We start from the raw sequence: 16211 nt of genomic DNA on the forward strand, positions 1-16211 counted from the left end.
CCGTTAATACTGATTCAGTTCACCATCTACAGGTGGGAACTGTGGGGGGAAAACCACTAGGTCACTCTTCAGTGTGTCTGAGCTGAAACACACGTCGTACTGCTGAGTAGATTTAGAGTAAGACCAGCTCCCGTCAGGGTGGGTGGTGATCATTGGGGCGCTGTACCTGCTGAAACTGCCGTCTGTCCTGTGGCATTTGACAGCTATTAAACTGATGAGGCTCAGCAGAAAGATCACTGACACCGACACAATGGCGATCAGCAGATACAGGTTTAAATCAGAGAAGCTCTCCTCCTTTATGGGCACATGTCTGAACTGAGTCTGGATGTCAGCTGTGCTTTCAACCACCACCACGTCTATAGACACAGTAGCTGACAGGGAGGGTTCTCCGTTATCAGACACCAACACCACCAAGGGGTGAGTTTTCAGGTCATTGTCACTCATTCTCCTCTTAGTCCTGATTTCTCCAGTGCTGGTTCCGATCCGGAAGAGGTTGTTCCCTTTGGGCTCAGAGAGGTGATAAGAAAGCAGCGCATTGTATCCAGAGTCTGCGTCTACAGCCCGGATCTTTGCCACAAAGTATCCCGCTTCAGCAGAATAGGGGATGCTCTCACTGTTAACGGAGCCGTGCTCAGAATAGGGCGCGAGAACTGATGGACTATTGTCATTTTCATCCAGAATTAAAACGTTCACAGTCACGTTGCTGCTGAGCGGAGGAACACCAGAGTCTGTGGCCTGAACTTTGAACTGAAACGTGTTTAACTCCTCGATAGTTAAAAGACTGCAGGACTGACTATATCTCCAGTCTCTGAGTTGATGTTTACAACTGTTGAAATTGGAAAACTTTTTGGATAATTATCCATTAAGGAATAAGTCAATTTAGCATTTTCATATTCATCTGCATCTTGTGCAGTTGTTCTTGTTATAATATCTCCCACTTTACTATTCTCCTTCACGTAAATATTGATATTGGCGTCTGGAAAACGAGGAGCGTTGTCATTAATATCAGAAATTTGCACAGTGATTACAGCAGTGCTAGAAAGAGGTGGATTACCTTCATCTGTGGCAGTAATGGTTACATTGTACTGTGACACAGTCTCTCTGTCAAGGAGACCGTCAACTATCAAAGAGTAATAGTTTTTGTAATTTGACGTTAATGTAAAAGGGACTGAGTCTTTAATTTTACAACTGGTAAGGCCATTTTGCCCTCCATCTTTATCAGTCACAGTCACCAATGCAACAACTGTTCCCATTTCAGAACTTTCCTTAACTGGACTCATTAATGACGTTATAGCTATTTCTGGTGCGTTGTCATTGACATCAACAACCTCCACCAGCACTTTAGAATAACCACTGCGGGGGGAAGCACCTTGGTCTGTCGCCTGTACTCGTAATTCATATGCATTGCTTTCCTCGTAATCCAAATTAGCCTTCACAGTGATTTCACCACTTTCAGGACTAACAATGAATTTTTCAGGTGAGTTCACATTTCCTCTTTTCATTAAAGCATATCTAATATCTGAATTTGAGCCTTCATCTAAATCGGTTGCATTTAGTTTTAATATTGTTGTACCTATCGGCGCGTTTTCGCTGACTCTTACTTTATAAAGCGGCTTGTTAAAAGAAGGCGTGTTATCGTTAACGTCTATCACATTCACAAGAATATGCATAGTGCCAGACTTTGCCGGTTTTCCCCCATCAACTAGCGGTTAATGTTAGTTTAATAGTGGGTTGTTTCTCTCGGTCTAAAGCTTTCTGCAGCACTAACTCAGCGGACGCACTGTCTCCTCCGCTACTCACATCTATGGAGAAATGCTCGTTCGGACTTAATTTGTAGGTTTTCACTGAATTACTGCCTGTGTCTGCATCCTGAGCTATTGGGAGCGGATACCTCTCTCCCGTTGAAGAAGACTCGGAGATATTAAACACATGAGTTTGCTCGAGGAATGATGGTGCATTATCGTTGATGTCTAGAATACTGACCTCAATGCGATAAATATTCATAGGATTGTTTAACAGTCCCTCTATATTTAATGAACATTTAGGAAGATTCGGACAAAGCTCTTCACGGTCTATCCTGTCGTTAACAACCAACGCTCCCGTCCTTAAATTGGCGTCGAAATATTTCTTACTGTATCCAGAAACAATCCGAAATCCCCGTTCCTCCAGTTGCTGTGTATGAATATTTAAATCCTTAGCGAGGTTCCCCACCACCGTGCCTTTGTTAACCTCCTCGGAAACGGAGTAGGAAATCTGAGCCGCAGACCAGTCAGATAAACAAAGAAGAATGGCGCACAACATCCAGGCGGCCTCTCTATGCTGTTGACGACTCATCCTTTTGTTTAGAAGAGGAAGTCAGGCAAACACACGTCAATTCATCCACAAAACCGGAGAAATATCCTCAAGACAGCCAAGCTCTCTTCATTCATGTACCATCTTTCAAGACGAAGTGGTTTACTAACCCAGCCCCTACGAAACGTACAGGCTGTTTCTCCTTCCACCGACACCGGAGGCGGAGTTTGAAGTCATTAATAAACACAACTGAATGTATGGTCTCGACTGACATCTTGCGGTCTTTTGATAGACCACTGTGCATTCTTTACTAACAATACTTTTGAGTTTTTGTCTTTTCTTAAAGGATATACCAGAAATGTATGATTGATGTTCAGGTTCGGTGAAGTATTATATTTGTTTTTCGTAAAACTAAAATGGAAAAGACAGAGAAAGAAGCAAAGTAGCCAAACTGGAGACTAAATTAATCAGAGAAGAATGATAAAAGTGGAAAGAACAATACTATATTGGTAATTGTTAAGTAAAAAGTGAATGAATTAAATGACAGCTGAACATATTTAGTAATGTACATCTACCACCAGAAATACTTTAAAAAGCACGTTTTACAAATCAGCTGGTCCTTTAGGAAATAAACATTAATTGCATTACTTCTAGTTTACCAGCTTATGGTGTTTTGGTTTTGTCAAGGCCTTGTAATTCTAAAATTTGTTACTACTTTAAAGGAAAGTATTTTATATCATTGTTCAAAATGTGCACACCCACCAACAAGCTATTCCACGTGTTATATCAGTTAGCTATAAGCACATAAAGTCAAGCATGTCCCGAAGACTGAGAACACAGATAGGCTCGATATCAGCACCACGGAAAGCGCCTGTCCCATTAAGCAGTATCAGAAAACATAAAAACTCCAGATGTATGCAATCTATCAGACTTTATATATTACCAGAGAGACAGAATATCACTGATTTAAAGTGTTCTTTCTGTATGGCTCTTACCTTGTCTTTGTTGGGTAGTGTCTGAGTTCTGGTATAAGTGTCTCCTCCGTTAATACTGATCAGTTCACCATCTACAGGCGGGAACTGTGCGGGGAAAACCACTACGTCACTCTTCAGTGTGTCTGAGCTGAAACACACGTCGTACTGCTGAGTAGATTTAGAGTAAGACCAGCTCCCGTCAGGGTGGGTGGTGATCATTGGGGCGCTGTACCTGCTGAAACTGCCGTCTGTCCTGTGGCATTTGACAGCTATTAAACTGATGAGGCTCAGCAGAAAGATCACTGACACCGACACAATGGCGATCAGCAGATACAGGTTTAAATCAGAGAAGCTCTCCTCCTTTATGGGCACATGTCTGAACTGAGTCTGGATGTCAGCTGTGCTTTCAACCACCACCACGTCTATAGACACAGTAGCTGACAGGGAGGGTTCTCCGTTATCAGACACCAACACCATCCAAGGGGTGAGTTTTCAGGTCATTGTCACTCATTCTCCTCTTAGTCCTGATTTCTCCGGTGCTGGTTCCGATCCGGAAGAGGTTGTTCCCTTTTGGCTCAGAGAGGTGATAAGAAAGCAGCGCATTGTATCCAGAGTCTGCGTCTACAGCCCGGATCTTTGCCACAAAGTATCCCGCTTCAGCAGAATAGGGGATGCTCTCACTGTTAACATGCTCAGAATAGGGCGCGAGAATTGTTGGATTATTGTCATTTTCATCCAGAATTAAAACGTTCACAGTCACGTTGCTGCTGAGCAGAGGAACACCAGAGTCTGTGGCCTGAACTTTGAACTGAAACGTTTTTAACTCCTCGTAGTTAAAAGACTGCAGGCTGACTATATCTCCAGTCTCTGAGTTGATGTTTACCATTGTAGACACGGGAACTGAGTTACTATTACTGTCCAAAAAGGAATATCTAACCTGGCCATTCTTATCAATGTCAGCATCAGATGCTGATACCGTTTTAATAATTACCCCAATTTTACTGTTTTCTTTTACGTAAATATTAATCACAGGTTCTGAGAAAAAAGGCGAGTTGTCATTTACATCAGAAACGTGAACTGTAATAACACTAGTGTTGGAGAGAGGAGGACTCCCTTCATCGGTAGCCAAAATTGTGACGTTGTAGTGGGAGGTAATTTCTCTGTCAAGAGCTCCATCAACAACAAGGGAATAATAGTTTTTGTAATTTGTCTCTAGTTTAAAGGGAACACGATTTACGATTATACACTTTACTTCGCCATTTATACCCCCATCTCTGTCTAGTACGGACACAAGTGCAATAGCAGTACCTACATCAGCGTCCTCTTTCACTGTATTCAACAATGACGTCACAGTGATCTCAGGGGCATGGTCATTTACATCAATTACTTCTACCAGCACTTTACAGTGAGCAGACATCGGCGGGTGAGCTTTATCATTTGCTTCTGCACGGATCTCGAACGCTGTATTTTCCTCATAATCAACATTAGCTTTGATAATTATCGCACCCGTTATGGGATCAATATGAAACATATCTAATACACGATCTTGCCCTTTACTTCTTAAGGAATACACTATCTCACCGTTTGTCCCGTCGTCTGCGTCGGTTGCATTTAGTGTAATCACAGTTGTCCCGCTTGGCGTGTTCTCAAATATACGAGTTTTGTACAAGGTACTAGTAAACACTGGAGGGTTATCATTTATGTCTAAAACGTGTATAATGACCTGTGATGTGCCAGATCTCGGTGGAGTCCCTCCATCTACAGCAGTCAAAGTGAGATGTATCACAGGCTGTTTCTCTCTATCCAGTGTTTTCTGTAAAACTAACTCGGCAGACACGCTTTCTCCTTTGATTGTTGCGAGAGAAAAATATTCATTTGGCGTTAATTTAAAGGTATTAACCGTATTCTTACTTACATCTGCATCGATAGCCTCCGATAAAGCGAATTTCATACCAGGCAAAGTATTCTCTGCTATGTCTACAGTTTGAGTCTTTTCCGCGAATAACGGGTCGTTGTCGTTAACATCTAGTATGTTTATTTCTAAGCGATACAGCTTCAACGGGTTGTTTATCACGGCTTCTACACTGACTGTGCATTTCAGTGCCTTTGCACAGAGCTCCTCTCTGTCTATTCTCTCATTAACATAGAGAACACCCGTCTTTACATTTACCTCGAAATATTTCCTTTTTGACCCAGTAACAATCTGAAACATACGGGATTCTAAATCCTGAATGCTGAGGTTTAGATCCTTGGCGATATTTCCTACAGACGTCCCCGGATTCAATTCCTCGAACACGGAATACGAGAGCTGCCCAGACTCCGCTTCACAGCAACACTCCAGTAGCAGAAGCACCAAACATGAAACAATAGACGTCCTCATTGGTGCAGCCATAATTCCATAAGGTGATTTAAACGCATATCCAATGCAAGGAAAATCCGTCACGAATGTTACAACTATGAAAATAATCAACTTTAAACTGCATCACATATTTATCGTAGGCTTCCCATGGATAAAACAGATCTTCGCTCTGTCCTTTCGCTCTGTCTTTGTGACAAAGCCTGGAGAAGACAAAGTGTCATCTGAAACTGGGAGGAGCAGAAACTACTACGTAGCAACTCTCAATGTTACGGTCTATAGTGTCACCACGTGGAGGTCTGCCACAACTGCATTGCTTTTGTATGGAAACGCAGGGGATATTTTCACGAGAGGTTATATGTTTTCACAGACATTTTTGTTGGAAAAAATGCAATTGAAATGTTATCATATACAAAAAAAAGAATCCTGTTGTTAATATGGGATTTAAATTTACAACATGATGCGAGAAAACGGCAAACATCGTTTTAAATATTCTACAATCAGGCACACCATCGGTTCCAGCGTATTGCTAAAAACGTTTCAAAAACCAAAATCGAGGTTTTCCAAATTCAAAGAAACAAGCAAATAGCCACACCTCTAAAGTTCACTTTTACACTGACATACATATCTATTCTTCGTGGATGAGAATAATGGATAGAGAAAAAAAGAATTTAGAAGAAATTGTTTGTATTTATTCTTACCTTGTCTTTGTTGGGTAAAGTCTGAGTTCTGGTATAAGTGTCTCCTCCGTTAATACTGATCAGTTCACCATCTACAGGTGGGAACTGTGGGGGGAAAACCACTACGTCACTCTTCAGTGTGTCTGAGCTGAAACACACGTCGTACTGCTGAGTAGATTTAGAGTAAGACCAGCTCCCGTCAGGGTGGGTGGTGATCATTGGGGCGCTGTACCTGCTGAAACTACCGTCTGTCCTGTGGCATTTGACAGCTATTAAACTGATGAGGCTCAACAGAAAGATCACTGACACCGACACAATGGCGATCAGCAGATACAGGTTTAAATCAGAGAAGCTCTCCTCCTTTATGGGCACATGTCTGAACTGAGTCTGGATGTCAGCTGTGCTTTCAACCACCACTACGTCTATAGTCACAGTAGCTGACAGGGAGGGTTCTCCGTTATCAGACACCAACACCACCAAGGGGTGAGTTTTCAGGTCATTGTCAGTCATTCTCCTCTTAGTCCGGATTTCTCCGGTGCTGGTTCCGATCCGGAAGAGGTTGTTCCCTTTGGGCTCAGAGAGGTGATAAGAAAGCAGCGCATTGTATCCAGAGTCTGCGTCTACAGCCCGGATCTTTGCCACAAAGTATCCCGCTTCAGCAGAATAGGGGATGCTCTCACTGTTAACGTGCTCAGAATAGGGCGCGAGAATTGTTGGATTATTGTCATTTTCATCCAGAATTAAAACGTTCACAGTCACGTTGCTGCTGAGCGGAGGAACACCAGAGTCTGTGGCCTGAACTTTGAACTGAAACGATTTTAACTCCTCGTAGTTAAAAGACTGCAGGCTGACTATATCTCCAGTCTCTGAGTTGATATTTACCTTGGAAGCTATCTGCGTGGTCTTTGGAGAACTGTTTATTAGGTGGTACGTTGCTTTTGCGTTTTCATTTAAATCTGAATCTAATGTCGTCAGTTTATGAATTGTAGTTCCAATTGGACTATTCTCTTTCACAAAAACATTAATCAGAGGCTCCAGGAATCGAGGAGGATTGTCATTAACATCAGAAACTTGAACTGTAATGACACTTGTGCTCGACAGAGAGGGAGATCCTTCATCTGCAGCTGTAATTGATACATTAAACTGGGAAACACTCTCTCTGTCAAGAGGCCCGTCAACCAACAGAGAAAAATAGTTTTTATAATTGGATTTTAATTTAAATGGCACAGATCCTGTAATTTTACAGTTTGTTAAACCATGTTTGCCTCCGTCTTTATCAGTTATAGTCACCATAGCAACAGCTGTGCCTATTTCAGCGTCCTCTCTCACTGGACTCATGAGGGATGAGACCGAGATTTCTGGAGCATTGTCATTGACATCAATAACTTCAACTAAAACTTTGCTATGCGCACTACGAGGAGGATTGCCTTTATCTCGTGCTTGTACACGAATCTCGTACGCTTGATTTTCCTCATAATCAATATTTCCTTTTACAGTAATTTCTCCAGTATTATCATTCAGGTCAAATTTGTCATCAGGGTTTAAACGCCCCGTTTCTGTGAAAGAGTATACAATTTGACCGTTAACACTGTCATCTAAATCAGTAGCTGTCAGTGTTAATAACGCTGTGCCAATATTTGCATTTTCAACAACTTGGACTTTGTAAAGAGTTTTACTGAACAACGGTGAATTGTCATTTACATCCAGTACATTAACCTGTATATGTAAAATCCCCGTTTTGGGAGGTTTTCCTCCATCTATCGCAGTCAGTGTGAGTTCAACAACAGCCTGTTTTTCTCGATCTAATGTTTTCTGCAGCACTAACTCAGCAGACACACTCTGGTCACCAATGCTCTGTATATCCAAAGAGAAATGATCGTTCGGGTTCAATTTGTACGTCTTCACTGAGTTGTGACCTACGTCTGCGTCATGAGCTATCGGCAGTGGATGCCTTTCTCCGACATATGAAGACTCATACATATCTATTGTAGTTATTTCTTCCAGAAAGGATGGAGCATTGTCGTTAATGTCATTAATCACAACTTCAATTCGATGGAGGCTGCGAGGGTTACTCAATACGGCCTCTATATTTAAAGAACACTTTACCGTATTGGGACAAATCTCCTCCCGATCTATCCTCTCGCTAACGAAAAGTACTCCAGATTCACGATTTATGTCAAAATACCGTTGTTTATACCCAGAGGTAATCTGAAGACCCGTGGTATCGAGTTGCTGCACATTGAGATTTAAATCCTTTGCGAGGTTCCCCACGGCTGTCCCTTTGTCCACCTCCTCTGAGATGGAATAGGATATCTGAGCCACGGACCAGTCGCAGAGACAAAGCAGAGTGAAAAACAGACCCCCAATATTTTCCCATTGTTCCCGAGCAGACATCGCTGTTTAGGTAAAAGCAAATATTCCTGTTTTTTTCCTTTTTGACCTCTCCACGAAAAGTGAAAAATAGTTTTTTCATGTATCCATTCTCGCTTGGAGTCCTCTCTCTCTTAAAGGCGTCACTCGTCTGTATGCTTGTTTCACAAAGCACTGCCATATGATGACGTTTTCTTTTCTGTCACACATAGAGGAGGAGTTTCTAAATGGTGAACACGCAATTTTAGCGTGGTCTCTAGCGACATCTCGTGACACTTTTTTTATACTGAAAGATGGTCCAACACAAAAGAGGAGATGTTTATTATAAGGTACAGTAAAACGTATTGATGAGAACAACTATGCTGAAAAAACTACTTAAATACAGGCCATTGATTGATTTTGGAAGACTTGAGCTCAATGGGTAGACTGTTGATATAACAATATGTATCTGATTAAAATGTAGTCTAATCACTTCCTTTTGTCTTGTTATGCCTTAACATAATATTTTTCTTGTAGTTAATTTACACAACCTTTTTCTGCCATTCAGTTACTGAAAAGTAAGACGGGAAATATAACCAGCAAAATGTGCTTTTCATAATATCGGCACCACGGACAACACCTGAATCTTAATACAGAGAACAGATAAAGAGAAGATTTCTTCAGCACCATGGACAGCAGCCCAAAGCAGTTGCATGTAGTGCAATTGCTCAAGTGACTGAAGAGTACTGTATCCAATACAACATGAATCACACTGAAGATATAATCTTTGTTTTACTGAAGTTCTTTTTATATTCCTAGAAACCATCGTCGACACAATTATCATTCATTAAAACACCTGCCAACTACCTAACAACAAAGCGCCATCAAACCAGTTAGAATGAAGTATCATATAGCAGAGAATAGCGATAAGTGTAAGAGGTATGCCCCAATTTCAAGATCTTAATACTGTTCTAGAATAGTTAAAAGTACTTCAGACAATAATTATAAGGTAAAGTTGAACAATAATTAGAAATAAATCTAAATGCGTTAATGACTTTAGAAAAACACTTCAATAAGGATCAGTTTGAACATATTAGCATCTCTGTATGCAATATAATATACGCACAATATGTTCCCCAAAAGAAGAAAAATATTAACTTCTTTAGATCAATTAAATAAATAAAACTAGCCATGGCTTACCTTGTCTTTGTTGGGTAACGTCTGAGTTCTGGTATAAGTGTCTCCTCCGTTAATACTGATCAGTTCACCATCTACAGGCGGGAACTGTGCGGGGAAAACCACTACGTCACTCTTCAGTGTGTCTGAGCTGAAACACACGTCGTACTGCTGAGTAGATTTAGAGTAAGACCAGCTCCCGTCAGGGTGGGTGGTGATCATTGGGGCGCTGTACCTGCTGAAACTGCCGTCTGTCCTGTGGCATTTGACAGCTATTAAACTGATGAGGCTCAGCAGAAAGATCACTGACACCGACACAATGGCGATCAGTAGATACAGGTTTAAATCAGAGAAGCTCTCCTCCTTTATGGGCACATGTCTGAACTGAGTCTGGATGTCAGCTGTGCTTTCAACCACCACCACATCTATAGACACAGTAGCTGACAGGGAGGGTTCTCCGTTATCAGACACCAACACCACCAAGGGGTGAGTTTTCAGGTCATTGTCACTCATTCTCCTCTTAGTCCGGATTTCTCCAGTGCTGGTTCCGATCCGGAAGAGGTTGTTCCCTTTGGGCTCAGAGAGGTGATAAGAAAGCAGCGCATTGTATCCAGAGTCTGCGTCTACAGCCCGGATCTTTGCCACAAAGTATCCCGCTTCAGCAGAATAGGGGATGCTCTCACTGTTAACAGAGCCGTGCTCAGAATAGGGCGCGAGAATTGTTGGATTATTGTCATTTTCATCCAGAATTAAAACGTTCACAGTCACGTTGCTGCTGAGCGGAGGAACACCAGAGTCTGTGGCCTGAACTTTGAACTGAAACGATTTTAACTCCTCGTAGTTAAAAGACTGCAGGCTGACTATATCTCCAGTCTCTGAGTTGATGTTCACCATTGTGGGGAGGGGCAGAGATTTACTGTTACTGTCCAAAAATGAATATCTCACCTGGCCATTGTTACTGACGTCAGCATCAAATGCACTCACTGTTTTAATAACTGTTCCTACTTTGCTATTTTCTTTAACATAGATGTTTATTAACTGTTCCGGGAAGTATGGGGCATTATCATTAACATCCGAAACGTAAACAATAATAACACTGATGTTCGACAGAGGAGGACTCCCTTCATCGGTAGCTGAAATAGTTACATTGTACTGAGTAGTTACCTCTCTATCTAAATGTCCATCAACCACTAAAGAGTAATAGTTTTTGTAATTTGTGTCCAATTTGAACGGGACTGTATTTAAGATCTCACATTTAACTTCACTGTTTTTATCACTATCTCTATCTAATACGGATACAAGTGCAATAGCAGTACCTACGTCAGCGTCCTCATTCACTGTATTGAGTAGTGACGTCACAGTGATCTCCGGAGCATGGTCGTTTACATCAATAACTTCTACCAGCACTTTACTATGAGCAGACATAGGAGGTTGCCCTTTGTCCCTAGCCTCTGCTCGGATCTCAAACGCTTTTCTTTCCTCATAGTCGATTTTGCCTTTCACTGAAATTATCCCCGTGTCAGGGTCAATTTTGAAAATATCCAGAATATGATCCTGATCCTTATTACGAAGAGTATACACTATTTCACTGTTTGTGCCTTCATCGGCGTCGGTTGCATTTAAAGTGAAGACCGCCGTACCAATCGGGATATTTTCAAACGTTGTAACTTTATAAAGAGTGCTGCTGAACACTGGGGCGTTATCATTATTATCGAGGATATTTATTTCAATTTCTGATGTGCCTGAATTTGGTGGAGTTCCCCCATCTACCGCAGTTAACATGAGCTGCATATGTGGCTTTTTCTCACGGTCTAGCGCTTTCTGCAGCACTAACTCTGGAGATATACTCTCCCCTCTTTTGTGTTGCGCAAGGCTGAAGTATTCGTTTGGACTAAGCTTATAGGCACTAACACCATTTCTACCCACATCAGCATCGCTTGCCTCCGATAACGCGAATCTAAATCCGGGCACGGTGTTCTCTGCAATGTCCAGTATTTGTGATTTAGTGTTAAAAGACGGAGAGTGGTCATTCACATCTTTAATTTCTATCTCTACGCGGTAAAGCTTTAGTGGGTTATTTATCACCGCTTCTACGCTAACAGTGCATTTTAGTTCATCTGCACAAAGCTCCTCTCGATCTATTCTTTCATTGACATACAGAAATCCGGTCTTTAGATTTACCTCGAAGTATTTCCTCTTAGAGCCTGTGACAACCTGAAACAAACGGGACTCCAAATCCTGTACATTGATGTTTAGATCCTTGGCGATATTTCCGACATTAGTTCCCGGGTTTACTTCCTCTGAGACCGCATAGGAGAGCTGCCCAGACGCCGCTTCCCAGAAACAATCCAACAGCACCAGCACCAGATATGTAACAATAGACCTCCTGCTACTCGGTGAAGACATAATTCCTCCGAAAAAGAACAAAGCATATATCCACAATGCGGTTTCTTCCGTGAACTGATGTGACGGGACACGATTTTAGCCAACACTATTTAGATGTTCTTCTTCTTGTAGACGAAGACTCCATTATGCCCTCCCTTCTCTCCCAGTATCTCTTTGTGATGAAAATCCACAGTCATTCCGTTTTTACTCTGGGAGGAGCCTTAACATGTCTGTGTTACGGTCTATAGCGTCACTATGTGGTAACTTTGAATATCTGCACAAGTTATACAAAAATATGAAATACCCTTCCTTATTCAGAAACACTGACAACCACTTAATTACAAACTGCTCAATAAGTTATTGGAAAGATTTGGAAACTTTAAAAAACGCAAAGTATCTCAAAATATATAGACAGTCTCACAGTTTTTATTGCACCAAGGAATGAGGATTTAAAGAGTCAGCTCTAACATTGCTTTATTATATTATGGAAATTACCAATACTATTCAACTTCGAGATTAAGGTTGCAGTCTGACAATAGTGAAACAAGTATCTTTAAACTTGAAATGGAGGAATTTATGATTTTAGGACATAAAATACACCTTTTTTTGGATCATATTTAGTTAAAATATTTGAATTTGCAGTAGAAAACCTGAAATTACTGATGGAAGTAAATGATTCCTAGTTCTGTAGGTTAGGTATTACAAATGCATTGCCAAAGCCACTCTTCAACTGAAACAAAACAAAACAGGGAATGTATAAAGGATGGAATCAGACAGTAACAACTCCAAAATTAAAAATAAAATACTGATTTGATTCGAGTGAAAGATCATAGGCTGAAATTTCTTTTTAACAACACACTGGAATTTGTAACAGGAAAATATGGGAGTGCAAAGATCTAGATGACCGTTAGAGAATAGCATAAAGTATGTCTTTCCTTTACCTTTCTTTTCACGCTATATTTTTAACATTAAGATCTATGTATACACGTACAAATATACTGCTAAATTGAACACATCCTATTTTCTATAGGAGAACATACTGTGTCTTCATATTATATTTTTCATATGCTAAGGGATGCAGGCAGACCAAATTCAGAAATGTGTGTTTTAGCACCACGGACAGCGACATACACATTTAAATGCAGGTTTAGCAGCCACAATAGGGGGATTGGAACATGTAGATCAGGCCAAGATCAACATCGGACAAAAACCTCAATGAGTTTTAAGTAAGTTACAATGAAAGCCTGGTGTTGCCTAAGTAACACAAAGCCCTTTGATTAAAGTATCAAGTATACTTTCACTGTTGAACAAAACAAATGAAGGACAATAATAAGAAGTACTTAATGGCAATATTCTTACCTTGTCTTTATTAGGTAAAGTCTGAGTTCTGGTATAAGTGTCTCCTCCGTTTATACTGATCAGTTCACCATCTACAGGCGGGAACTGTGGGGGGAAAACCACTACGTCACTCTTCAGTGTGTCTGAGCTGAAACACACGTCGTACTGCTGAGTAGATTTAGAGTAAGACCAGCTCCCGTCAGGGTGGGTGGTGATCATTGGGGCGCTGTACCTGCTGAAACTGCCGTCTGTCCTGTGGCATTTGACAGCTATTAAACTGATGAGGCTCAGCAGAAAGATCACTGACACCGACACAATGGCGATCAGCAGATACAGATGTAAATCAGAGAAGCTGTCCTCCTTTATGGGCACATGTCTGAACTGAGTCTGGATGTCAGCTGTGCTTTCAACCACCACCACATCAATAGACACAGTAGCTGACAGGGAGGGTTCTCCGTTATCAGACACCAACACCACCAAGGGGTGAGTTTTCAGGTCATTGTCACTCATTCTCCTCTTAGTCCTGATTTCTCCGGTGCTGGTTCCGATCCGGAAGAGGTTGTTCCCTTTGGGCTCAGAGAGGTGATAAGAAAGCAGCGCATTGTATCCAGAGTCTGCGTCTACAGCCCGGATCTTTGCCACAAAGTATCCCGCTTCAGCAGAATAGGGGATGCTCTCACTGTTAACGTGCTCAGAATAGGGCGCGAGAATTGTTGGATTATTGTCATTTTCATCCAGAATAAAAACGTTCACAGTCACGTTGCTGCTGAGCGGAGGAACACCAGAGTCTGTGGCCTGAACTTTGAACTGAAACGTTTTTAACTCCTCGAAGTTAAAAGACTGCAGGCTGACTATATCTCCAGTCTCTGAGTTGATGTTTACCATTGTAGATAACGGTGCTAAATTATTATTGCTGACTAATGAATAGCTCACCTGACCATTTTCACTAATGTCAGCATCAGTTGCAGATACTGCTTTCAAAACTGTCCCTACTGGACTATTTTCTTCCACATACATATTAATTACAGTCTCTGAAAACCGAGGTGTGTTGTCATTTACATCAGAAACTTGAATAATAACCACACTGGTAGCAGAGAGAGGGGGCCTACCTTCATCTGTAGCTTTGATAATAATATTGTAGTTGGAAATTAGTTCCCTATCTAGAGCTTCACCTATGACTAAAGAATAATAATTTTTATAATTTGTCTCTAATTTAAAGGGAACCGAATTCAATATCTCACATTTGACTTCACCGTTTTTGCCCCCATCTCTGTCCAGAACTGAAACAAGTGCAATGGCAGTGCCAATTTCTGCGTCCTCCCTCACTGTACTGAGCAGTGACGTCACCGTGATGTCAGGCTCATTGTCATTCAGGTCCACCACCTCCACTAGTACTTTACACTGTGCCGTTAATGGAGGCTGGCCTTTGTCAGCAGCCTGCACACGAATTTCAAAGGCAGGATTTGTTTCAAAGTCAATTTTTCCTTTCACGGTTATTATTCCTGTTTCTGAATCAATTTCAAAAATGTCCAAGACATGATCCTGATCTTTCGAATTGAGTAAATATACAATGTCTTTGTTTGTCCCCTCATCAGCGTCAGTTGCTGTCACTGTTACTACTGTAGTGCCAAGAGGTGCATTTTCTGTAATACTTGTTTTATATAATGTTTTTGTAAAGGTTGGGATATTATCGTTTATGTCCAAAACATTAATTATGATCTCTGACGTGCCTGATTTTGGAGGTGTCCCTCCATCTACAGCGGTCAGTGTGAGTTTGATTAAAGCTTGTTTTTCTCTGTCTAATGCTTTCTGAAGAACTAACTCAGCTGACACGCTCTCTCCTCTGTGCACCGCTAAAGAGAAATATTCATTGGGATTTAGCTTGTATGTGTTAATACTATGTTTCCCAACATCGGCATCGTAGGCCGACAGCACAGGGAATGTAACACCTGGCAATATGTTCTCTGCTATGTCGATAGTTTGCGATTTGCCACTGAAAGACGGGGGATTATCATTTACGTCAAGAATATTAACTTCAATACGGTAAAGTTTCAGTGGATTATTAATCACAGCCTCTACATTTATTGTGCATTTTGTAGCTTTCGCACAAAGCTCTTCCCTATCTATTATTTCACTGACGTACAGAAACCCTGACTTCAAATTTACATCGAAATACTTTCTCTTAGAACCAGCAACGATCTGAAACATACGTGACTCCAAATCCTGTAAATTAAGATTTAGATCCTTGGCGAGATTTCCAACTGAAGTCCCCAGGTTTACCTCCTCTGAGACGGAATAGGAGAGCTGCCCGGATACCGCTCCCCAGTTATACTCCAAGACAAGAAGCACTACATATATCCCGATGGAGGTCTTTCTTCCCGGCAAATGCATAATTCCATCCAACGAGCACAAAGCATAGATCCTTAAATCGACGTGCCTTTCGCATATAAAGCACAAAATGTCGTTTGAAAGACCGAATTATAGGTCAGTTTATGTTCTATGTTCATCCTTCTTCGCCCTGCGTCTCATTCTAACAAAGAGCTGACAATACATGATGATCCTTTTAATGTGGGAGGGGCCTGTACACATCAGCGACCTGCTGGCAGTGTTACGGTCTATAGTGTCACCTCATGGACATTTGAAACCATTACAAGGCATTGA

At 41.4% G+C, this 16211-nt stretch overlaps 2 protein-coding genes across 8 annotated transcripts in view; both read right to left on the minus strand.

The window, feature by feature from the left end:
* Positions 1–16211, minus strand: part of LOC115014750 (protocadherin alpha-C2-like) — a 127835-nt gene that overhangs the window by 41108 nt on the left and 70516 nt on the right. The window contains exon 1 of one of the 7 annotated variants that reach the window (XM_029441808.1): positions 13572–16045. The exons of 4 other annotated variants lie outside the window; for them this stretch is intronic. In XM_029441808.1, coding sequence (XP_029297668.1) covers positions 13572–15941 — 2370 coding nt within the window. In that variant the 5' untranslated portion in view covers positions 15942–16045. Of the gene's footprint in view, positions 1–6323; positions 6828–9851; positions 12249–13571; positions 16046–16211 lie in introns of those variants that run through there. 2 more of the 7 variants (XM_029441807.1, XM_029441813.1) reach the window with 2 other exon arrangements.
* LOC115014459 (protocadherin alpha-3-like) lies at positions 4–5658 on the minus strand. The gene is given in 3 exon segments (XM_029441314.1): positions 4–747; positions 3255–3743; positions 3745–5658. Coding segments are annotated over 3 exon segments (3147 nt in total).

Source organism: Cottoperca gobio, chromosome 10, assembly GCF_900634415.1.
Source record: "Cottoperca gobio chromosome 10, fCotGob3.1, whole genome shotgun sequence".
In the NCBI taxonomy this organism is placed as follows: Eukaryota; Metazoa; Chordata; class Actinopteri; order Perciformes; family Bovichtidae; genus Cottoperca; species Cottoperca gobio.